At 42.2% G+C, this 25,467-nt stretch overlaps 4 protein-coding genes across 5 annotated transcripts in view; 2 read left to right on the forward strand and 2 right to left on the reverse strand.

Moving 5' to 3' along the window:
• Positions 1-14,937, reverse strand: part of igf2r (insulin-like growth factor 2 receptor) — a 33,945-nt gene extending 19,008 nt beyond the window's left edge. The window contains exons 1-20 of one of the 2 annotated variants that reach the window (XM_020454704.2): positions 14,526-14,937; positions 13,249-13,388; positions 7,922-8,046; positions 7,281-7,379; positions 6,626-6,758; positions 6,403-6,514; positions 6,106-6,211; positions 5,755-5,914; positions 5,363-5,558; positions 5,147-5,250; positions 4,871-5,038; positions 4,497-4,643; positions 4,149-4,298; positions 3,857-3,994; positions 3,595-3,745; positions 3,255-3,432; positions 2,991-3,106; positions 1,020-1,179; positions 538-714; positions 306-407 (exon numbers count right to left, since the gene is read on the reverse strand). In XM_020454704.2, coding sequence (XP_020310293.1) covers positions 306-407; positions 538-714; positions 1,020-1,179; positions 2,991-3,106; positions 3,255-3,432; positions 3,595-3,745; positions 3,857-3,994; positions 4,149-4,298; positions 4,497-4,643; positions 4,871-5,038; positions 5,147-5,250; positions 5,363-5,558; positions 5,755-5,914; positions 6,106-6,211; positions 6,403-6,514; positions 6,626-6,758; positions 7,281-7,379; positions 7,922-8,046; positions 13,249-13,388; positions 14,526-14,668 — 2,805 coding nt within the window. In that variant the 5' untranslated portion in view covers positions 14,669-14,937. The remainder of the gene's footprint in view (positions 1-305; positions 408-537; positions 715-1,019; positions 1,180-2,990; positions 3,107-3,254; positions 3,433-3,594; positions 3,746-3,856; positions 3,995-4,148; positions 4,299-4,496; positions 4,644-4,870; positions 5,039-5,146; positions 5,251-5,362; positions 5,559-5,754; positions 5,915-6,105; positions 6,212-6,402; positions 6,515-6,625; positions 6,759-7,280; positions 7,380-7,921; positions 8,047-13,248; positions 13,389-14,525) is intronic. The other variant, XM_031800489.1, reaches the window with a different exon arrangement.
• A 395-nt stretch (positions 14,938-15,332) lies between these two features.
• On the forward strand, positions 15,333-18,170 carry lg21h1orf198 (linkage group 21 C1orf198 homolog). Its single transcript, XM_020455252.2, has 4 exons — positions 15,333-15,661; positions 16,499-16,549; positions 16,656-17,330; positions 17,556-18,170. Exons 1-4 carry the CDS (start codon positions 15,356-15,358, stop codon positions 17,610-17,612), a joined length of 1,089 nt encoding a protein of 362 aa, XP_020310841.1. The 5' UTR covers positions 15,333-15,355; the 3' UTR covers positions 17,613-18,170.
• A 719-nt stretch (positions 18,171-18,889) lies between these two features.
• clec11a (C-type lectin domain containing 11A) lies at positions 18,890-20,777 on the forward strand. Its single transcript, XM_020455447.2, has 4 exons — positions 18,890-19,120; positions 19,374-19,473; positions 19,570-19,761; positions 19,881-20,777. The coding sequence occupies exons 1-4, from the start codon at positions 19,010-19,012 to the stop codon at positions 20,279-20,281; spliced, it is 804 nt and encodes a 267-aa protein (XP_020311036.1). The 5' UTR covers positions 18,890-19,009; the 3' UTR covers positions 20,282-20,777.
• selenol (selenoprotein L) lies at positions 20,625-25,374 on the reverse strand. The gene is made up of 9 exons (XM_020455444.2): positions 25,166-25,374; positions 24,723-24,801; positions 24,180-24,233; positions 24,019-24,064; positions 23,794-23,921; positions 22,352-22,466; positions 21,693-21,815; positions 21,416-21,553; positions 20,625-21,232 (listed from the first exon to the last, which is right to left on the reverse strand). The coding sequence occupies exons 1-9, from the start codon at positions 25,269-25,271 to the stop codon at positions 21,098-21,100; spliced, it is 924 nt and encodes a 307-aa protein (XP_020311033.1). The 5' UTR covers positions 25,272-25,374; the 3' UTR covers positions 20,625-21,097.
• Positions 25,375-25,467: the final 93 nt, after the last annotated feature.

The raw sequence follows: 25,467 nt of genomic DNA on the forward strand, positions 1-25,467 counted from the left end.
ATAGAACGATCAAGAAAAATGATTGATGAGACTTATCTAACAGGTCTTTACAGACATCATGCGCCCATTTCAGGGGAAATGGAAAGAGAGCCTGTGACGCAACTTCCGCTTTTGGCCGTAACAAAGCGAAACTCCATCTTAACTCCTCCACATTTACTGGATTGGTTGAACAGTGAAGAGAACCTCCCCCGACAGTTACTAGAAAGAAACCCCACTCAGGCATTTATTTTACACCTGCTATGTTAGGTTAGACATCATGACAAACACTATAATGCATCCAGTTGATGTGGAATGTAACAGCTCACCATGTTCTGGTCGTCAGCAGTACTGATGGCACAAGCTGCCCCGGTCTCCCACATGAAGTTGGCAGTACAGTTCCCATAATTGAGGAAACGAGGGCTGGATGACTGCAAATACAGAAAAAGACAAGCACATCGCAGTGTTACAATCCTAGGCAGACATAATGACATAAAAGATACAACTAAATCTGATTTCTTTTTGACACAGGGCCCTAAAAAAATATGCCATTCCACTTACCACAAATCCTCTGGAGCAGACCAGGTGGATACGTGTGGTGTAGGTGAGTTTCAGGCCGTCTGAGATGCACTCGGAGCCGTCTGAGTACTCCAGCAGCAGGCGATCCTTCTCCTCGATCGCTGGACCTCTCTTAGCCAGGCCCATATTACTGACAGACACTGTTTCAGACAGAATGCCCTGATGACAACAACACAGAGAAAGTCCAGTCACATCGAGCTACAGTCCAGTACTAAAAGACAGACCAACAGTGGATGGCTACCAGAACCAGAAGAGGGATACTACCAACCTTACCTTCAATTTATATCAACAACTAAAATTGTAATATTTTTTTAGGAATAGTCTCTGAACTTTTTAAATACTGTTTATTAATGAGCTATTGTCAGAAATTGTGAAACTGACGTTCCATGACCCAAACAGTGTTTAGCACACATCCTAGTGTGTGAAACTCATCCTACAGGATATCCCACAGCTCTGACACTAACCTGCTGAGGCTGGTATTTCATCTGGCAGACAGAGGCTCGGCGGTCACAGCCCTGCACGGCGTTCAGAGGGCGACACACGTTGATGTAGTACTTCCTCAGGTTGTTAGGGTCAGACAGGTCCATGGCCTGCCAGTTCCTCCCTCCACTAGACCGGGAGAGACTGGGAGAGAGGACAGAGAGGAGGGATACACACATTATTCCTCAAATATTGCTTAATGTCTGCCTTCTACGGACTTAACTAGGACTGGGAGTTTTTCCATGACCTGACCAGTACCAATTCTAAGCCGTAGTCATTGACCACGTTTACATGCACACAGTATTCCGAATAGTAACTCATATCCCGCTTAAGGTCTTATTCGGGATAAGCGGTTTACATGCACCTTTGATATCCCACTCACGAGAATCCCTGTATTCATGAATAAACAGAATGTTCCTCATTTAAATTCATATGGATTAAATGGAACAGTAACTGAAATATTTCAGGGAACAGGAGTGGAGAAAATGTGAATGCACATATGTGTTATCTTTGACACTTATGCAAGCAGACAGTATTTCAAAACACATAAAATATGCAGCCAAGATAAGACTTCAGGTTATCAGTAAAGTGTTTTGTTTTCTCAGCTTTTCATTTCCATAACATATTTTTTATTTATTTATTTTTATATTTTATTTCACCTTTATTTAACCAGGTAGGCAAGTTGAGAACAAGTTCTCATTTACAATTGCGACCTGGCCAAGATAAAGCAAAGCAGTTCGACAGATAAAACGACACAGAGTTACACATGGAGTAAAAACAAACATACAGTCAATAATACAGTATAAACAAGTCTATATACAATGTGAGCAAATGAGGTGAGAAGGGAGGTAAAGGCAAAAAAGGCCATGGTGGCAAAGTAAATACAATATAGCAAGTAAAACACTGGAATGGTAGTTTTGCAATGGAAGAATGACATTAGACATTTTGCACAGGAACAATCTTTTGCACAACAAAACAATCTGTTTTGGAGTTGTTGCATTCCCTAAGTGAAACAGACCAGTGTCAACTAGATCACGAATATATTCATTTTTTCAATGTAAGACGTTATTCTGGTGAACACATCTTTATTTAGTCTTCTGGGGGAACAAGTTATGACAGAAGAGAAGCTGCATATATCTAACAAACTATACTGCCCTACCAAGCAAAAAGGCAGTAACTGCTCATAGTGAGGAACTGAGAAAAATGTATTTTATTTACCTAAAAAAAAAGGTAAATAAAAGTACCTTCACTTTATGCAGGTACTGTTAACATGACCCCCATTTTCTCCAAAACACAATACGAGGCAGGATACTTGTCCACGTGATTAAGCATGTATTTAATGTAGCAAAAATGACTAACTCATTTTCGACCAAATGAGCAGTTACTGCCTTTTTGCTTGGTAGGGCAGTATAGTTGACAAACAAATGGCCAACCAAAAGTAGGAAAACATAATATGGCCTACCAAATGTCGGAAATTATAAGCAGAAACATTCCTAAATCCAGGGGGAAAGTAGCCAGTAGGCTATACGGTCCAGTAGGGAGTATGAGAAAAGTATATTATTATGGTGGATATGCAGTAACTGCGCAAGTAGCCTACTTTAAGTTATTTGTTTGACAATCAGATTAAAACATCACACAACACCCACACTATGCAAAACAGAGCCTGTTCAGACGGCGAAAAACAAGATGTTTACATGCCACAGTATCCCGTTTAAGATAGCATATCCCAGGCATCTTATCCAGGTTTCTCATAACCAGGATACAAGCTTTTTTCAGGTTACTGTAAATGGGATATGATGATTATATGCATCATTTCAAAAACAGAATAATAATGGGATATTAGTGTGCATGTCAACGTGGTTACTGTCTATACCTGGAGTTTTCCCAGATCAAGCTTTATGGTTCGGGAAGATTCCCGGCTCTAGTCATAACATATCCTTGTGCAGGGGTCTCACCTGGACAGGTCATACTGATCCAGTGTGTTGGGGTCTGTCACCACACACTCATGTGGCCTCTCTGGGCAGACGTAGGATGTATACCACCTGAAGTTATAGGTGTACTTGTCCTCAACCTGTGAGGATCAATATGGTTATGAAAGTGGTATATTCATGGTAAATGATTTTACAGTTTAATCACCGCATAAGTGAACCATACGAGGAGCTACTTATTAGAGATTGGATGAGCTCTGTCAGCAGCACATGACAGGACCCAATCTGTACCTGGAACTCAGGCTTGCCGGCGCCGGCCTCTCGGTCACAGAGGAATGAGATCATGGTGGAGCGCAGTGTGTGCTGCACGTTGTTGTACCGAGAGCCGTTGCTGTAGGACAGCTTGATCATCCCATCATAGTAGGACAGCTGAGAGTTAAACTCCCCCAGGCTCCATGAGTTAGAGCCACTGTAGCAGACAGACACACCAAACAGAAGAACAGAAGCTAAAACATTCAGTCCACCTCAAACATATTTACAAAGCCCAGATACAAGCTTTTCCTACTACTGTTAGTGGGCATGTCCACCTCCTCTATATTCATAAGGATTTATTTAGTATGATAAAACATGCCTCTGGTCCACCTGACAGGCCCCGGCTTTTAGAGGGCATTTGGCTGCAGTGACAGAGCCACAGACGTTAATGAAGTAGTCATAATCTCCGTTGGACATATTGTAAAAGCCTCCTCCAGGTTTAGACAAGGGGGACAGGTCAAATGAGAATCCTGTAAAGAGAAGACAAGAGAGTGAGTAGTATTATTGCATTAAACAACCAATAGTGTATCATATCACCATCGCTGGTAGGCATCTGGGTCCAGTGGGTCCGTGTGACCTACCAGCTTGGGGGTCTTCCACCTTGCAGTTGTCCCCGACTGTCCTGGACATAACACAGGCTGCAGCCGTGTACCACTCAAACTCATACACACAGCCATCACTGGACATGTGCCGCATGATGGGAGCACTCTCTAGATCACCTGGATAGGAGGACAGGAGGGTTGGGGGGGGGGCACACAAAGAAAGTTAGGAGGAGTTGAACAAGTAGACTGAACGCTAGCTAGCTCCACTTTCAGGCACTTCCGTGTTCACCTTCAACTCTGCAGCTAACTTACAAGTCTATCTAACGCTCACCTGGCTTGCATTTCAGAATCATGATGCTCTTCACTTTCATGTTCTTCCTACATTCATCTCCCTCTGTGTAGACCAGGCGTATGTCGTTGCTGTCATTTCTTTTTGTCGGGGAGGTGAGGAATTTGCCCAAGCTGATAACTTTGTCTTTTCCTAAAAGAGAGGATTGAATACATGTTAAGGACAACAAATATCTTTGATTCTCAGATTTGATAGAACGCTGTGTATAGATTAGCGTCTCAGAGTAGGAAAACTGATCTTTCATCATTTAAATGGCTAAACTGATCCTAGATCAGCACTCCAACTCTGAGATGCTTTATGAAAACAGACCCAGATCTTCTCCAGACTTACCCACGGCGCAGATGGCAGCGTCCTCAGGGCATGTACTGGTGGCCCCCTGCTGGAGGACTTTGTGACACACGTTGACGTAGAAGCGCATTTTGTCTGACTCGGAGGCGTTGGCGTCCACAGCCTCCCAGTTCTGGGCCGACTCAGACTCTAAAAGACAGATAACACCATGAACAGAATGTTACGTGGTTTAACCTCCATATTTAAATGTGTTAAGGCTCGGATCACTTTCACTTCAAGTGTAAAATTGGAAGTCAGGTCCTGGGCATTTACATTGATAAATAACGATGTTCAACACAATGTTTCAGTACCATGTCTGCTACAGCCCATGTGCAACATCTCTCTGTGAATAGAGATTAACCAGGACTCCATCTTACCAGGGTAGCGTGTTAAGGGGGACAGGTCATAGTGTTTATACTGGCTGACCCTGCAGAGTAGATCCTCCTCCTCCTCCTCCTCGACACAGGCGGAAGCAGTCTGCCAGTCAAAGTAATAGGTGCAGTCTGTTTCACCAGCGAACACAGGCGAGCCTCTGCCGTCGTTTCCTGTGAATCACACAAATGAGGAAATGAGGAAGAGGAATAATGAGAATGTGATGGATAAGACTTAGGCGAGTGGCCTCTACGGAAAAAAGTATTGTTCATTATGCTCACCCGCTGTTTTGTTGCACTCAAAGTTGATGATGGTCATGCGCTGAAAGCCAGAGCTGCACCTGCTCCCATCTGGATAGATCAGTGTCAGGTCGCCATCGGAGTACCTGGGATAGAGCGAAACAAAACGTTGAGTAATGTTCCAAATTACAAAGAGAAGGAGAGACAAGCTGAGATGGCGAGAGATGAAGAGGAAATATGTATTCCTATTAAAACAACCTTAGTGTTTGATTGTGGTATCTCCCTGCGATCTTTCTGCTTTGATCTCCCGTTGCTTTGACTTGGCAAGCGGACACATAGTGCGGGTCGCCACCGCACTCTCCTGCCTTGATTTCCCCGCACACATTCAGGTAGTAGAAATAGTTGTCCTTCCCATCGCTGCTCTTGGCCTCAGCCATATAGGGGTCGTCTGCAGCTACACACACAGAACGTGACACAATGATATTAGTTACGTGTATCTCAACACGTTATCATTCACTGTTAGAGGAACTGGCTTCAACTGTGAATTGAATTAGTCAGTGAGAATTAGAAAGGTCACATGATTATGCATAGCATTGCATTGCGTTGTCAAATGTTTCGCAAAGCCTGTGTGTGGGGCTGGGCGGACTCACAGCCAAGGGTGAGGTGGGTGAGGTCTATGTTGATGTCGTGCTGCTTGCTGGTCAGGGTGCAGTTGTGACTCTCTAGATAGTCTCTGTGGCAAGCATACTCCGTCACCCACTCTACCTCATACCTGCAGTTGGACTTGGCTGTCATCTTGGGGTCAGTACCCTGTAATGACAAGGTCACAAACGCAACAAGAATTAAGGAGATATTGTACTTTAATACGTGTAGGTTGACATGCGGAGCATACTTCTATTTGATGAATTACCACTATTCTATGTGTTAATTCTGTAGTATGATGAATAGTATGGTTTGATCAATGGATGATCCCACGGGTCAGACACCCAGGTCTCTCTTACCTCCTGCCTGCGTGAGGGGCAGATGAAGGTGATGGTGACAGCAGGGGTGTGGCCGCTGCAGAAGTCTGGCGTGCTGTCTGGGGCTTCCTCGTATCGCAGCCTCAATCTGGCACGGTGAGAAAACGAGAGAAATCAGCCATTCAGAAAGGCAACGCAGCTCTGGGGCCGGTCGATAACCGGTCAGCATGAAGGTCGCACAGCAATTATCAAGCTTGAGGTACGCTAGAGACAGAGGATGCTAGCTAGCAGTTAGCATGGTCTTTGTGCGTGGACAGGTTAGCATTAGCATGGCTATACCTGTCACTGGATTCCAGCTCTAGCTGGGTGGTGGGTAGGCCCATGCTGAAGGAGCCCTTGCTGGTGGTCAGGCATGCAGCAGAGCCCGCGGGGCAGAGGCTCCCTGGACGGTCTGGGGAGGAAGCAGAGCCATTTTTGACACAATACGAAGCAATAAGAAAAACCACTGGCACTAACATCTTCAATTAATCATAAGATCATTTCTACTATTAAAGAAACGTACTTAGGCTTCTGCATATGTTAATATAAAAGTGAACTTCATCATCGGAGTCATCCACCAGGTAACCATCTGTGAGTTTGATGAGTGGGTTCAGATCATGCTTTTTCCCATCCGTGTCAAAGACATAGCAGGGGACCTAGACACAGAGTTAAAAAGGTAGAATTACAACATGACAGGAAGAGTTTCAGTGTGTTTTGGCACATAATAGTGGAATGAGTTGATATTTAAATTTAAACACATTTCTTTATTCTTTTTTTTTCTCTCTACAGGTACCTAGTGGTTAGAGCGTTGGGCCAGTAACCGAAAGGTTGCTAGATCGAATCCACGAACTGACAAGGTAAAAATATGTCGTTCTTCCCCTGAACAAGGCAGTTAACCCATTGTTAACCTAGGCTGTCATTGTAAATAAGAATGTGTTCTTAACTGATTTGCCTAGTTAAATAAAAGGTTCAATAATAAATAAAAATACACAAGAGACAGCGAGGGACTTTTCCACAGTGGAGAATGTGCCAGTCACAGACTCACCTCCCCCCACACATGGAGACCACTGCGGCCTCACACACTGCCACGCGCGCGTGCCTGCATACAAACCACTAAGAAGTGACGGTGACACACACACATCCTGTTGTGTCCACTGCACTTCACTATTCAGACATACCTCTTTATCGGGCTTGTATTTATTATTTTTGCAGGCTGCATATGTTCTCCATTCAAAGTAATGAACACACTGGGCCACAGTTACAAACTCTGGTGTTCCCTGAGGTGTGTGGGGGGGGGGGGGGGGGGGGTAAGAGCAAAAACATAGTTTTAGTTGACATATGACATGACAGTTAGTTTCATCTCCTCTCTGCTACAATACATGTGATGACATACAAGGAAGTCACTACTAGAGGAACTGGGCTACCATGATAACTGTTTTTGTTCTGTTGCAAAGCTACCATTCCAGCTATGATCACTGTCAATACTGCAATCACATGGTTACACACCACTGCTTATCAATAGGCAGGCCAGGTATTCATTCTAAAGATATTACATCACTATATGCTATTTAATATCATGTTTCATTCACGCTTCTGTTTCTAGAGAGAACTTAAAAATGTTCAATAAGAGACCACCACAGTATTTGTAGTTTCATTTCACCACCAGACTGACAAAGAACAGACATGCTTTGCGGTAAAATCCTTCTCAACCTAAACCCACAAGTGTGATCTGACAGGAAAGTCATAAGCAGCCTTCAATACGTATCATTTCCACGACTACTCTTCATTTGTAATGACAGGTGCGACTGGGTGACTTTACCATTGTCTTCCCACACTGGAAACTGATGCTGCTCTGGACATTAGTCCCACTACTGCCTGGGCACTTCTCAGTGCTGTTGAAATCTATCACGCTGCTCTCAGTCGCCTTCTTCAAGGACAGATCACCTGGAAATAGAAGTGGATGAGTGAGAAACGCATGCCTCTTTAAACATGCAAACACTAAAAGATGTAATATAATTGTTTATGGATTTATTTCAGTAGGCTATACTGAACACTGCACTACCTACAAAACAAACTGTTCACCACAACCCAGAACTTTCCCAGTGGTTTCTAGCGGATGATTAATACAGATTTCAACGGAATCTGAAGCCTCCACCAACTCCCACAGTCCCTACAGTGGTGGGGTCAAAGCATTACGGCACAGGGTCAGGGAGGTTAAGTAGTCGAGGACATTTTTTCTGCCGAGCTGTCTGGCTGTGTACAGCCCAGAGAGATAAACAGCATGGGAATATGACCCATTGGACAACACTGCCTATCTCTGTCTGGTCTGCCAACAGCCCGGCCCCTGGGCAGGCTCCATACATACAGTTAAACTCCAACTAGAGAGAGAACAGAGCAGAGAGAACAAACTTTATGACCAGTTCTAACCAGTTATTCCCCTCTAACCACATTGGCTGGACTTTCTGCTTCCCAGGGGCAGAATACAGAAAGGACTAACTGCTTTTCACGGCAGAAAACTCCTTCTCAGGGATAGGTGATGAGGTTTAGGGTGCAGCACCAACTGCAAAGCTGTAGGTAACCATTTAAACATGTTCTACCGCTTGTCCCAGATAGTACTGAATAAACAGACGCCGCTATTAGCTTTTATTGATTGTACTGTAATTGGATTGCAGTGACTGTATCCACCTCTGTGTTATTGAACACGGTCACACTCACAAGTTCCATTGTAAACCCCTTACTGCACCATACTTTATCGCTCATATATCATCAGATATCTGCCGTGTCATAAACGAAAGCTACTCAGCAGAGCCTGGAGCTGACAATTTGCTACTCCGCTGACCCAGTAACATAAATTACTAGAGGTGACCTAGATTGTTTTTTTTGTTCAATTTTATATATTTTTTTTCCCTCAAACCATAAATACCATACATCAACAAAAGACAATGAACAGATGCACACAAATTTCAACTAAAATCAATGACATCACACCTGCTCAAACCCACATGTTCCCTCCGCAAGCATACACATCACGTATCTCACAACCACACTCCATCTCATCCTTCCCCTGGAACTTTCCAGTAGTTGTAGCACTCTCTCTCCTTTAAATTGCATTGTTCTAGTTTCCTCCGTAGCCCACAATTTTCAATATTTAAATAAAACTACATTTGATTAATCCACTGTTGTAGTGATGGAAGATCATTTGATTTCCAGTTTTTTTAAGTATAATTTTTTTCAAAATCGTTGACGAGAAAAGTATCTCCCTGCACCCTCATATACCATGTCTTAAAATATGCAGTTAGAGGGATTAAAAGTAAACTTGCATTGTAAAACCTCTGACAGCCAACGTTCTAACTCCACCCATAGCTGTTGGACTTTATAGCACTCCCAGAAGGCATGAATTATTGAGTCATTGTTAGTTTTACACTTAAGACATGACTCTGCCGTTGTGCTGTAGAATTTGTATAATACATTCTGTACATTAGTTATACTGGATTAAGAGTACATTTTCGTTGACTGTAATTTCGTTAGTTATGTTCCAACACTCCCTCCATTTTGTGCCTATATCAGTTATTTTTAAGTCTTGATTCCAATAGTTTCTATATAGTTTTTTTATAAGAGATTGTCAGTTGGATAGGCTCTCTGAAAGGTTTTGTTTATCTTACGTATGATACGAGTAGCTTTATCGGAGCCAAATAGGATTCCCTCAAAATTGCTCTGATGTCCAAAAGCTTTCAGGCCAAAATCATGATTTACAACATTTATAGGTGCACTATGCAGAAATTGCTCCACCATTTCCTGGTTGCTAAAATTATAACAGTTTGCCACAAAACCAGCATGCATAGTGTAGAGAATCATTGTACGCTCTAAACTGCTGTGAAATATAGCTTGTGTTCAAAACCGAAAGTAAAAGACGCAAAAACGAAACACAAGAATGGGAAGCATAGAAATAGCGCACATAGAACATATATACTTCTTTTTAGAGTTGCTACAATTACAATGACCGATCAATAACTCACATTTCTGTGTGAATTTCGTCAAGCTGCCCAAAAAGTTGAATATTGAAGCTTTAAATTATATTTCCTATTATCATGTCATTAACGGTTTGTATGCCTTTAGTTTTCCATGTGGGCCAATTTATCGGTAAATTCATAAAAGCTATCCAAGGATTGTTCCATAGGGGTGTGTTTTTAGGGAGTGATATTGGTTCTTGTAAAAATCTGATTCATTATCTTCCATGTTGTTAACTGTGAAGTTGTTAATTATCTTAGCTCCATTCTTTGATAATCTACACGCGAAAAGATTCTGGGGATGAGCATGCGCATCATCAACACATACCCATTGTTAATCTTTAGTGCATTTAACAATAAATCACAAGTAAAAGCCTTGGGTGGCAATTTGATACAATTCGAAATATGCAAGGTTAAAACCACCCTCAGATTTAGCCATTTGCAAAACTTTCCTATTTATTGTATGAGTTTTATTTGCCCATTTGAAGTTTGTTATGGACGAGTATACTTTTTAAAATAATGTCTTCATGGGGTAATAAATATAAAACTTTGTGAGCCATTCCATTCTAAAAGAGATTTGTTCTACTTGTAAGATTTATCAGGAGGTTATTCCATTTAATTAGATCTGCTTTTGTGTTGTTGAGAAATGGGATAAAGTCATTGTTATATATTTGGTTGTTTGCTGTCCCTTATCAAGCATCCTATGTATTTAATATTTTTTGTGATCCACTTAAAGTATTGCTGTAGGTCATGAGTAATTATTTTTCTTATAATATATATTTTTTAATCACGTACATTTTATATCCTGATATTTTAGACTATTTCGAAAATGATTCAACAAGGTGACTTGACAATATTAGTCACGTATATCAGGAGATTGTCGGCAAATAAGTTTAGTTTATATTCATGCTTACCAATACTGATACCAGTTAAGCTTGGGTCCTGTCTAATTCTTTCTGCAAGCGGTTTAATTGCCAGTGCAAGAAGGGAGAGAGAGGACATCCCTGTCTCGTACCCCTTTCTTAAGCAACTTCATCAGATAATGTATTATTTGCATACATTTTGATTCAGGATATTTAACAAAGATTTTTATGACATGTATTATTTTAGCCGGAAAGATTAATGCTTCCAAATAATGAATGAAAAAGGCCACTCCTCTCCAACACATATTATGCAAGGTCAATTGCCTGCATGGAAGCAACCTGGTGGAATTCAGAGCAAAGCTATGCGAGATGATTTCTATGTTCCATGCTTATCAGTGCTTCTGTGTTCCATGAAGTCACAATCATGTGAACAGGCAGCTGCTTGGGTTCACCTTTAACCTCTGTTTATTCCTACACAAAAGACAGGTTAGTCCCTACAGTAGTTATCAGCATTAGATCCCCTTCCTGTCCTACTCTCACACTGAGAGATTTTCGAGTTGAGACCATGGTGTCATAACAGCTGCAGGCATTTATCGCATGTAGACTTTAATCATGAGGTCACACGACCCAACTGTTTCTTCCTGAGCGTGACGTAACACTGATTTGTCACTGAGCGAAGGTCATGACCAAGTGCCCCGGGCCGGGACGTATAGTCATCATGTTTTGGAATAGTCTAGCCCAGTAGCCCTGTTCTCTGACATGGTCTTCTTACAAATGTACATTCATTCATAAAGGTTCATTTGAGCTTTAAAGAAATGTATGAGTCCATGTAAACCACCAAAGATTTATAGCTGAAAGAGCAAAACCACTTCTCTGAAATGCTTAGCAACATCAGCACTAAAGTGAAGCAAAGCTAAGTGCCAATCTGTGTGATTCAATTAGTTTGATATCAGTGCTTCCTCTGTTTACAGCAAAAGCTGAGGATAAGGTGTTTTCAGTTCGAGGATTTTATGACATTCATTACAAATAGTACAGGAAAAGCCAAGCTTCTGTCATCATTGAGGAACAGTCTGATCAGATAAACTCCCAGTAAAAGGTAGCCTGCCTTTTAAGTTGTTTCACTGACCAGACCTTACTCTTGACATTTTATCATTAAAGCATACTTTGTCCTTTATCACAAATTGTGTCTTCGTGGAACAGCACTAAACCGACACTGAAACAAACAAACTGAATCAAAGGACATTATGACTTGACTGGCATCTGACTGGAAGCCTTTAAGGCCCACCCTGACAAGGTGCTCATGTTGCTACTGCTGTCCCTTACTGCGTCCTGACAGCAGCATCTCCTACAGTGATCTATTTTCCATCAGAAAAATATTCTGCCTGGTCAGCAGGGCAGCTCGTCAGATGCCAACCTCACTTAATGAACCATCAGCACATCCTCCTGACAGAGCCAGTGCCCTGTACTAGACTTTGGGCCAGTTCTTTAAAGTGCGACCAATTTTGGCGGGAGCAACTACACTACCAGGCAGCCGTATTTGACATGAAACAGGTAGCAGCCCAAGCTGGTCAACAGGCAGAGCTAATTGAGATAGAAATTTAAATGAACACAGCTTACTGCATTGCCAAAAAGGAGATGTCTTTTACAAAATTCAGGCCCATGTTACCCACCCAGAAAAATGATGGATTACAAATCAACCCGACATATGGAAAGTGTCCTGCAAAAACATTATTGGTACCATCGCAGACACTATACGGGAAGAAGGTTAGTGCTATCTGGGGTCCTTTGGACATCCCTACTCAAAACCCTAACAGCAAGTTGATTAGTTATTCTGAGGGGAGATTAAACATTTATTTAATTATCCAAGTATAAGTTCTGTCAGCATGTTTCCTTGTTACAACATTAATATTATTACACTGTTTTGTATTGTTAGTTTTATGATTATTAGTTATATTAGCTGAATGCAGTAATGGATAACAGTTGCACTTTTAAATACAATTAAGGTTGTTTTAATCACCTATATAAATATAGTTGCTATTGCACTTTTGAAAAGCCTTGCTCAATCTATAGTGATGCATTCTATATCATCAAGGTAACAACTGATGACAATTAAGAATGATAGGACAGTCAGTAGGACAGTCAGTAAAAAAAATATTATTATTATACCAGACCAGGAAAAACTCTGGAGCCTTCTAAGGAGCGACAAGGGCCTGTTCCCAGTTGGTCCTGACCAAATCACCTTATCAGGGAAAACTCCTGTCCCTAAATATACTCACCCACTGACTGATTCTTTTGACTGGTGAGGTTGCGGGCACAGACAGCACTACCAGCTCCACATTCTGTGTTAGGTGAGGAATCACAGAGCTTCAGTGTGTATTTCACTTTGCTGTCCCGGTCTATAGCCTCCCATTTGTAACTTGAGCAAAAGTGGGGGGAAAAAAGAAAAGAAAAAAATCAGATTTAGAATTCCTTTGTAAACATTCACACCATCTCAAAGCTTACACAAAGCACACATTTTACTGTTTAGTTGTCTATGTGTCCTCAAAATATGGACAAAAATAAATAATACTCTTCTTGGGGTCCAAACACAACAAATAAAATACATAGCACAAAATTTACATCACAATTTAGTCATTTAGCAGATGCTCCCATCCAGAGGGACCCACAGCTAGTGCATTCATTTCAAGATAGCCAGGCTAGACAACCACCTATCACTCACTACACAATACAAAATACATAAAAGTGTCTCATAATACCCTGATCAGCCAACTGACTAGAGACACCGACTTTCTATCCAAACTGCCTTGTCAAAACTGGACCAGGAACTACGCTTGCCTAATAAATCTGACTTTTAATACCAATTGGATCTTGGATACAGTCAAACAATACACTGCAAAATCGTGGGAATGTGCCTTACAAGATAGAATGTTGAATACAATTACATTTGAACTTACTCTACCGGTTGTCCTTCAGCTGCTCGACAGAAATGTCAAGTTCAGTAGGCCTACTGGCGCTCTAAAAAGTCGGGTAAACAATATTTTCATGTGGATATTATATCACCTGGCACATGCACAAACCAATGTTAAACACCTGTTAGTATGCGTGCATGTACATATTGCGCATCTACCTCCAGTCATGAGCAAACATCTTGATTGCCACATAAATATACCCGCGTTTTGAAGTTTGTTTAATAACCATTTCCTGTGGATATGTGTCTAATTTCGACTAGCTGAAAGACCATCACCACAGACAATAGACAAAGTTCAAATATAATTGTATTCAACATTCGTGTCAGACGTGCGTGGTGTTGCCTACACAATTGAAGACATCGCCACGTTTCGTGACTAGGGTTACAACAGATGAGGAGCTGCTGACAATAGGACACACACACACACACAGAGAGAGAGAGAGAGAGAGAGAGAGAGAGAGAAACATTGTACTGTATCACTCTAAATGCACTGTATAAGCTGCGTTTGTTGCTAAATACACTTTCCATTTGCTAAGAAGCTTTATACGCCCTTGTTTATTGCCATGAGAGCGAGCAGTGCCTTACCTGCAGAGGTCTTGGTACCACTGGCTGACATCAGAGCCCGTTGTATCCGAGGGAAATGTCACCAGGACCGTTGTGATCGACACAAGTAACGCTACAACGATTTTCCAAGGCACAGCCTTGTTCCAATTGCACGGCGAGTCCATGCTTTGTATTCAGTATTAGAAACTAGACTCTAGAGCACAATGTCCGACATCATTCAGCAGAAGTCCTCGGGTCGTCGTACAGGAACTAGGTGAATCACATGATAAACTCAACACACGAAAGAAGACGTCACGTGGTATGACCTTCCATGAGTCATCGTGAAAACATATATTTGAATTTAGAGCACAACAAATGTCTGGAGGAACAAAAGATAGCCAAATGAAGTGGGGTTAAAATCACAAGTCATCTATGCTCTGTTTGTATTCTCAAAGTGCAACAAAATGAATACTAGACAGTCCATCATCAGCCTTTGATGTTGCGCTGTTACACTTTTTCCATTGTGTTATTTATTCCTACCGTAGAACTAGCCCAACTGGACACTAGATGTCGCTATTACTCCTTATGGACTACCGTAGAACAAACATTTCTACAGTGCGAGATGGCTGAACTGCAATTCAGCCGCAGAGTTTCTAAATCTGTCTTTGGTGTAGCTTTAAATGATCCACTGTTTGTTGCGATGAATGATTTTGAGAAACTACTTCCTATCCTAAAATGCACATAGGGCATCGTTTATTTCTGGCGCCAGATGGCGCTTGCACATCCGTGAAATGATCATGTTTACATGCAAACGTCATCAATGACTGCTCCATTTCAACGCCCACGGAGAGTACTGTACAGCTGGTAGAGAAATGACTGCGCCGTCGATGGAAGGAGCCGATGTCCATAGGATGGAGCAGAAAAAGTTGGAGTATTTCTCATCCATCAACTCCATGGCCAGGAAAATAATGCAAGAAAGGGAGAACATCAAGGAGAGACATGGATCCGATTGGGAGAAAATGACACCGAATGAACAAGACAGCGCAATCGACAATGGAATGATGGACCCCCATATTAGTGCTCGATATGCTATGCATAGGGTTGACCGAGAAGAAGTCATTTGTTATCCTAAGTTACTCATTCAGACAGGACAGAAAATAGTCCATTTTGGTGACGAGGTATGGACTTTTGCCCCATTTGCATTGGTAGCCACATATATTAATTTGAGAGAATTAGCTACATTTTCTTGCACGATTCCAGCTAGGTAAAATGGCTAAAGTAGCATGCTAGCTAGCCACGACGAATATTTGGGCTGGTGGTAAACTGCTCGACATTTGAGACATAAATGTCAAGTTCAGTAGGCCTACTGGCGGTCTAAAAAGTCGGGTAAACAATATTTTCATGTGGATATTATATCACCTGGCACATGCACAAACCAATGTTAAACACCTGTTAGTATGCGTGCATGTACATATTGCGCATCTACCTCCGGTCATGAGCAAACATCTTGATTGCCACATACATGTACACGCGTTTTGAAGTTGGTTTAATAACCATTTCCCGTGGATATGTGTCTAATTTCGACTAGCTGAAAGACCATCACCGTAGACAAAGTTCAAATATAATTGTATTCAACATTCGTGTCAGACGTGCGCTAAAGTAGCATGCTAGCTAGCCACGACGAATATTTGGGCTGGTGGTAAACGTCACACCAACAACACAATGCAAGAGAGCGAGTTGGATCTGATGGCAATTTTCATCATGGTCTTTGCCTTCCCCATGGGAATAATTATTTTTACGATACCATGCGCTGTCTGATTTTGACAAAGCTGGGGAAATAGACATTTATGTTGTGTACTCAATTCGCTGGATTATCAAAATATTCAGACAGCCAGGTAGTACAGTCCTATAATCCAGTAATTTGACTGGCAGACTGTTTCTGCATGTGAAGAGTAGTGGTTTATCACGAATCATCACACTTTTACGATAACATCTGTTTTTGTGTTCAATTTCAGGACATAACTTGGCAAGATGAGCACTCTTCCCCATTCTCCTGGGAGACCAAGGTGCGTATGACTGTGTTTTCTTCTATCATTCACAAGATGACCTTAAATTGATGTAGGACTACACATTTAATTTTCTGTCAACACATCATCTCCCCTCATTTTACAGAGCCAGTTGGACTTCAACCTGACAACAGGTGAATCGGTGCAGGGCATCTCCTCTTCGACAGCTGATTACAAGCCAAGCAAAGTCACCCAGTGCAGCCAGGTAGGCAAGATGACCCAGAGCAGCAAGGTGTCCAATGGCGAGAGCCTTGGCAGGAAAGAGGAGTCCTCCTCCTTCTGGAAGATCAGTGCTGAAAGATCCAGGCTGGAGGGTGAACAGGCAGACTTCCACTCCCTAACCCCCAGCCAAATCAAGTCCCTGGAGAAGGGGGAGAAGCCACTGCCCTCTTATCTCCGTCAGGAGCCCACCCCCAAGGAGACAGAGGAGACTCCACCTCGAGTAACCAAGCAGCGAGCCACCAGGCCGCCTGCGCCTCCTCCACCTGTACCCATCAGTGTGCCCCCCCTAACAGCCATAAGTGTGACCCCTATGAGCGTGACCCCTACCCCTGCTCCTATCAGTGTGTCATCCACAGTGGCTGGCTGGGAGCGTGCTCAGAGCACCCTCCCCTCAGTCAGCAACACAGTGGAGGAAGTCTTCACTTCAGGGCTGGCCAACAAATCCCCGGGGCTGCCCACCAAGTCCCCTGCCCGCTCAGGCAACACTGCCAGAGACCGAGAGGAAAAGGCTGCTGCTCAGACTGAGTCGCAACTGGCAACCAGTCCCACCTTCGCTCAGGTGAGTTTCTGGAACAACCTATTGTGAGCGTCCACTGAATGACTAAAATATAAATGTTAAAACTGATTAAAGATATTTTGATCCAGATAAATTGGCAACAGCACTTACCTGTGTATTAGCAGTCTAATTACTCTACTAACAACATTGAAATAACATGTTACATAGTACATTTACTTCAAGTTGTGTGCGCAGTTCTAATTGAGATTTCCTATTTTCTCTTACCAGTTTAATACCAGCAGTAACCTCCTGAAGACCGGATTTGACTTTCTTGACAACTGGTAACAGCAGCTTCAAGCACCACAACTTGAGTGACTGGATCAACTCAACACTAGAAGGACCCTTGTGATCACCATTTTATGGAAAGCCAACTATTGAACTGACCATGTCTATTTATCTTAAAGTGGCTTGTTATGGCATATCAGAAGGACCCTTGTGATCACCATTTTATGGAAAGCCAACTATTGAACTGACCATGTCTATTTATCTTAAAGTGGCTTGTTATGGCATATCTCACTACATGCGTGCTTTTGTTTCCCCACTGCCAGAACCCCCACCTTTCAACTGTTTCTCTACCTTTATTACTCAGACCTTGTATTAGTGCTAAGCATTACAGTAGTGTACACTAATGAGAAGCACTCAAATTGGTATGTTTAGGTAAGCCAGCATGTTAAGTGATTTATACCACTTGCAATGTAGATCTACAACCATTTTACAATACTAGAGAGTACTATTTTACTGAATTTTGTATGTAAACTATATTCATTGTATCATAATATGCTATATTGCACTCATGCATTTTGAAAACACAGATTCAAAGCAAATAAATTAAATGGAACCAGGTCATTGTTCAGGGATGAAGTTATTTTTAGACACGGTGACAATATCAGTCCACCATGTGGCAGCAGAAAACTTGTGGGTTCAGTTGAGAGAATCTCTAAATCCACAAATAGAGAATCAACTGTGAACTATTATTGCAAAGGGCAAATGTTTCAACAGAACTTCCCTTGCCCTGATGAAATTGTGTAAAACCAGCAAAGCATCAGACCTATAGGTACTTTATCTCTATTGGTCAAGTTCCTCCAATCAGAAGTATATACTGTCAAAGACATGCAGACGGAGGATACTGCAAATCCCTTTTAATTTATTTTTTGTTGTACTGAGTTATTCTCTCACAGCAATCTGAACATTTCAGTTAAGCCACACACCCAGCCCTTTCAGTGTCTGGCTGTAGCCACATCCTAGCAGACCTACCTAGCTCATATCCAAGTCCCGGGGCCTGTGGAATGTAAACTGATTTGTGTGGCATTTTACCTGGTGTTCCTCATGTCTGCCATGGCTTCAGCACATACATTCACTCTCATTTCCCCTGCAATTTAATCACCACAACCCTGCCTCTATGATTTATTTCCATTGGCAAAGCCTCAAAGGTTAGCCCTAATAAGACCATTAAAAGTGGACTGTAGGAACATGTGTGCCACCAAAGGTCCTTCTCTGTAAAAGTACACTTAATACAAAGCGTGGAAGTGGGAGGTGATAGGAAAAACAAAGAGATTTCCTGTTGTTGGGGTGGTGCGCTCAGGACAAGTCAGAACGACAGAGTGTGGAGGGAGTGAGATTGAAAAAGAGAGGGCAGGACAGAGGAGGGATACTGAGGAAAAACAACGTTATTACAGAGGAAAATGGGAATAGCAGCCATCCTAGTCACCGTCTTGTGTATGTGTTCACTCAGCTTGAGTGCTTCGGACGGCGACACCAAAGTTGGAGATCCTGTCGATGCAACACCAACTGAGGTGAGTACTCGCTTGCAAATTTTGAGCTAAGACATCAAATCAGTTGAGGTACAGCAGCACCCTGCACATAAACACAAATAGAGTACTGTAGCATCTTCGTGATATTGTCATAATTACATGGAAACCCCTAGACTAGTTTTGTGTGTTTTTAACTCGTGTCTTTTTGTGGAATAAGTATAACAATCTCACCATTATAAAGACAATCATCAAAGGAGCAGGAGTATCGGTTCCACGGTTTCACTGTTTCCTTCAGATCCCAGAGACTCAGGGGAAACAGGCAAGAGGAGATGTACCGGAGGAGCCAGAGCCAACCAGTCCTGTCTCAGATTTTGACAACACATACAACTATATTTGTACGTCTGCACTCATCAAAAGTATATGCTACACACGGTACAAATGATTGCTGAGTTGTCAGACATTAACGTCTTGCGAGGTCTTCTCTTGCACAGTGTCCAGGCTATCAGCGATGGATCAGGCCATCCACAGGCTGAATGTGGGCCACTATACACTGGACGTGAAGGTGACCCAGCTGGTGGACAGAGTGTCCCAGCTGGACGGCACCATTGGGGAGGTACAGGACACCATGCAACAGATATCCCTCCTCACCAAGGAGAACCGCAAAGAGATTGGCCGCTTGGAGGGTATGTCTTCATATACCTCCCTTTTCCTCTGTTTAGTTGAAATGTTTTACAATGGAATACTGAGAAACAATGACAAAATCATGAAAAAGGAAAGGTGAAATGTTTCCTCCACTTCCTAGGATGTCAGAAGGGCCGGCGGGTGGGGTATAAGTGCTATCTGATCTACCGCACATATGAGACGTACCCAGGTGCAGCTCAGAAGTGCATGGAGCGGGGCGGCAGGATGGCCATGCCTCAGGACAGGAAGGAACAGGAAGCCCTGGCAGACTACGTCAAGGCTTTCTTCCAGCCAGGGAACTGGCCTGTGTGGCTGGGCATCAATGACCTGCGCTCTGAGGGACTCTACCTGTTTGAGGACAACACACGAGTCACCTACTTCCAGTGGCGCAAGCACTTCCTCTCCAGCCAGCCGGACGGAGGCAAGCGGGAGAACTGTGTGGCCATGGCGTCAGATGATGGGGACTGGTGGGACAACTATTGTGACAGGAACATGTATTACCTCTGTGAGTTTGATGCCTGATCCTTTTTCTTCAAAAGTATCAGAAAAACAAATCCAGCCATGCTTGACGACAACTTTGAGTGGATAGTCTATCATGGGTAGTCATGCGTCTTATATATTTCATGTAAAATCTTTTTCTTAAAGCAATAGGGGATGCCGCTGATTGACAAAGAAAATGTTTACTAGCTGATGGTGCTCTTGTTGAATAATAATTCACAACACATTTAACATACTGTACACAAGTTAGACAGATGGTGCTCATATTAATCCACACTGAAAAAAGAAACATACAGAACTCATTACTCACAGTAAACTAAGCCAGTCTCTTTGGCTGAATACTTTGGATCAAAGACTCACACAATTGTTTTTATTATCAATATATTTATTAAAAGGTATCATGATTAAAAGTATACCATTTACTACTGTACTTTTTCACAGTTAGTGTAAACCCAAGAACAGCATAGTTCTAGTACAAATATTGTGCAATAAAATATTTGAAAAGGCTCTTTTTTTTTCACATGATCAAGATCTGGATTATTTTTACTCAGTTAATGATTATCCTTAATTATGATTTTTAAGTTCGGAATTCATTTAAATTAAATGTCAGTAAACATTAGAATCTACAATCTTAGAATTCAGTCAGGCATAATAGCAGTAGCACAGCACTGATCCCTCAGAAGGAAGGGCAGTTGTCATTGGCTTGTGAGTTCCCATCAGACACTGCTCTTCATGAGGTCATGAGTGTGATCAGTGTCTTCATCCACATAAGCCAAGGTGGTGCACTTCCTCTGAGGGGTCAGTGCCATGTCTACTCAGATGGAGTTAGTCACTACTACATTAGAAGCTGGTAGGACGGCCAACAGATGAGATGGTAGCCACCATCTGTGCTACTTCAGGCCTGTCCATTGGATTTTTGCAGGGATGAGAGAGGATCACTGTCCCGCCTTCATCCAGGACAAAGTCCCCGCCCATCTGAAATCATATCAAAAACGGAGTTAGAATGAGGACATGGATTATACAAACCTATCCCAAAATAATTGGGCATTGTATGGATATTCTTAATGGAAAGAGGAAATATTTTATGTGTTTAATGTATAGCTACTGTAGGTCGTATCTTAAGTAGGATTAAATATGTTCAGTTATATATCTGAATACCTGATAGAAGTCTTCCAGGAAACGTGGTGGGATGTCAGGAAACTCTTGGCCTAACACAACATACTCTGCATATTGAAGCAAGGAGTCGAAATTCATCACATTTGAATAGGAAGATCCCAGGCCAAATGCCTTGTAAATCTGAAACAGAGAATATGTACCCAGTTGTCTAAACATTGGCATAACACTGAGTACATAAAAGATTTACATTCAGCTACCAGAGGTCAATAGGTCATGATCAACCCTGAGTGACCCTCTATAGTGGCAGCACAGCTCTTACCTTCCTCTCTGGGTCAAGCAGCATGTCGTACTTGCAGCCCGTCTGATCGAGCCAAATCTGAGCACCTTCCCGACAGCCAAAGGAGACCACCAGTACCCGAGCTGACTGAGAATCTAGAAGTCCCTGAAAATGAAGGATGGGCATTTGAAAGAATGTCTGTGTTTCGAGTGCTCTTGTGCAAATCATTTTATGTACTCAAGTACTCGCTTGTTAACGTATAAAATGGGTTTGAAATACAAAATAAGTTTGTGCTATGCTATCGGTTGTTCCAATTAGGTCTACAGGTTGTTCCGATACACACCTGAAAACGAAATGTAAAATGTTTTCATTGCATTTTACATACTCCACAAACAATAAACATCTTAGAGATTGACATTTTGTCAGTGCTTATTAATTCAACCTGCTAAATAGTTGCATTTGTACATTGAGTACTTGTACTTGATCATTAGCAATCGAATACAAATCTTGAATCGAGTACTCAAAAATATTTTAGTACTCGCGCCCATCCCTACTGAAGATACATAGTACAATAAGGGCACTGACACTAGGCTGCTAGAGGACGTTACAAGTTAAGGGCACTGAAAGAGGATAGGTGATGTTACATGAAGTCAGAAGCACTGAGAGATGATAGGAGACACGCTCCTCTCAGGTTGACTGACCTGTTGGGTCGCAAGCTCAGCCACGTGCTCGCGTCACGGGAGTCATCCAAAGTGTCGGATCAGGACCAGCAGCAGATTCTCCCCTTTCCCAAAGTACATTCCCAGAGTTACATTCCTGCACAACACAGAGGGTTTGTTGGGTAATTTCTGTCTAAATAGCAGACATGATTTTCTCTGTAACTTTCTCCTAGTTCTTTGGAGAGGTTATTTAAAAAATATATATATATATATATATATATATATATATATATATATATATATATATACTTAACAAAAATATAAACGCAACATGTAAAGTGTTGTCCCCGTGCTACATGAGCAGAAATAAAATATCTAAAAAAATGTTATATGCACAAAAAGCTTATTTCTAGTTTACATCCCTGTTAGTGGGCATTTCTCCTTTGCCAAGATAATCCATCTACCTGACAGGTGTGGCATATCAAGCAGCGTATTAAACAGCATGATCATTACACAGGTGCACATTGTGCTGAGGACAATAAAAGGCCCCTCTAAAAATGTGCAGTTTTGTCACACAACACAACGCCATAGACTCATGTTTTGAGGGAGCGTGCAATTGGCATGCTGACTGCAGGAATGTCCACCAGAACTGTTGCCAGAGAATTTAATGTTAATTTCTCTACCATAAGTCACCTCCAATGTCGCTTTAGAGAATTTGGCAGTACGTCTAACCAACCTCATAACCACAGACCATGTGTATGGTGTCGTGTGGACGAGCAGTTTGCTGATGACACGTTGTGAACAGAGTGCCCCATGGTGTTGGTGGGGTTATGGTATGGGCAGGCATAAGCTATGGACAATGAACACAATTGCATTTTATCGATGGCAATTTGAAGACACAGAGATACCGTAATGAGATCCTGAGGCCCATTGTCGGGCCATTTATCCGCCACCATCACCTCATGTTTCAGTATAATGCACAGCCCCATGTCGTAAGGATCTGTACACAATTCCTGGAAGCTGAAAATGTCCCAGTTCTTCCATGGTCTGCATACTCACCAGACACCAATTGAGCACGTTCGGGATGCTCTGGATCGACGTGTACAACAGCGTGTCCCAGTTCCCGCCAATATCCAGCAACTTCGCACAGCCAGGCATTTAAGAGGAGTGTGACAACATTCCACAGACCACAATCAACAGCCTGATCAACTCCATGCGAAGGAGATTTGTCATGCTGCATGAAGCAAATGGTGGTCACACCAGATACTGACTGGTTCTGATCCATGCCCCTATCCTTTTTAAAGGTATCTGTGACCAGTAGATGCATACCTGTACTCCCATTCATGTGAAATCCATAGATTAGGGCCTCATTTAATAATTTGAATTGACTGATTTCCTTATATGAACTGTAATTCAGTAAAACCTTTGAAATTATTGCATGTTGCATTTATATTTTTGTTCAGTATCTATCTATGGTGACTCACTCTCCACTCCTGGCATCTGTGAGGGGTGTATCAGCACTCAGATTCTGTGAAGTTGGGCCTCCTGTGAGCCGTTTGTCACTTGTCTTCAGCTCAGTGTCTATGCGGTCCAGAAAGGCATCCCATTCCTCCTTTAGGAGCAAAAGCACACACACACATCCTCATGTCTTTCCAAGGGTACACCTCAACCACATAACAATGGACCATTGTGCAGACTGGAAGACTAACCTCCAACTGCAGGAGCTCCTCTACTTGCTCTTGCACCTTGGCATGGCTGGTGAAATATGGGAGAGAGAGGTCTGTCAAAGAGGTGTCAGTTTCTTCTAAAATAACATTTGTTTTGTAGATTTGAGTCACACAGTTCTTTGATACTTGATCTTCAAACTCACTGATAAGACTTCTTCCACACGTCTTCAGCGTCGATCCTCTTCTTCACACCAATACTAACAAATGTTAACAAAATTATTCAGCAGAATTGAACCAAAATGACCCCAACCCTCAGTATGTCAGCAAAACAAATGAGGAAAATAAAATTAGGCCAAACTTCTCTAAAATGCACCCACCTGTTGTAGAAGTTGGCATCAAGTCTCTAAAATGCACCCACCTGCTGTAGAAGTTTGCATCACATCTCTAAAATGCACCCACCTGCTGTAGAAGTTTGCATCACATCTCTAAAATGCACCCACCTGCTGTAGAAGTTGGCATCAAGTCTCTAAAATGCACCCACCTGCTGTAGAAGTTTGCATCACATCTCTAAAATGCACCCACCTGCTGTAGAAGTTTGCATCACATCTCTAAAATGCACCCACCTGCTGTAGAAGTTGGCATCAAGTCTCTAAAATGCACCCACCTGCTGTAGAAGTTTGCATCACATCTCTAAAATGCACCCACCTGTTGTAGAAGTTTGCATCACATCTCTAAAATGCACCCACCTGCTGTAGAAGTTGGCAGCACAAGTCATTAGTCCAAATAAAGTTGTAATTTTATTTGGGACAAAATCTTCAATGGAACCTGAGGAATGACAAAGGAACAATGCAGCCAGCCGATTGTGCAAACGTCAGTGTTGGCAAACGCATGACAGGGCTTAGTTCCCCATTGTTCAATTATTAATCCCTAACACACGTTCTTACTTAAAGAACATGCCCTGTAGGCTACATGTAATGTATCAGGAGATTTCTGGGGAATAAAAATTAAAAAAAATTGATGGTAGCAAAATTCACTCTAGTGCTTAGACACCACACTGTCAATATTAATAGCTATTTATAGTCTACTGCTTTTGCCTTACTTTACAATTTTGCGTAGGTTACATGCGAGTTAGCTAGATAATGTAACAAGATAGATACAGAAATCCTGGTAGTAACGTTATATACTGTACCTGCTGCTTCTTGCTTGCCATTTTCAAGTAGGATTCTTCCCATAGTATTCAAGCCTGTTAAACCATAAATAAGAGTATCCTCTGCCTCACTAATATCTTCAGCCATGTATGGACCCGATCAGCCTCCTCCAGCAGAGCAGAATCACTAGTGTTGAACTGCTACTGTGCAGCAAGCAAGCGAACCATATCCTTGCTTATCGAACGTCACATGACTTGGCTAAAGGACGGTGGTTTACAGTATTTAGGAGCACTTGTGAGACATCTAGTGTGTTGGAAAGGTTAAGCAAGCAAGATCATTAAAT

The sequence above is a fragment of the Oncorhynchus kisutch genome, linkage group LG21 (genome assembly GCF_002021735.2).
Source record: "Oncorhynchus kisutch isolate 150728-3 linkage group LG21, Okis_V2, whole genome shotgun sequence".
Lineage (NCBI taxonomy): Eukaryota > Metazoa > Chordata > Actinopteri > Salmoniformes > Salmonidae > Oncorhynchus > Oncorhynchus kisutch.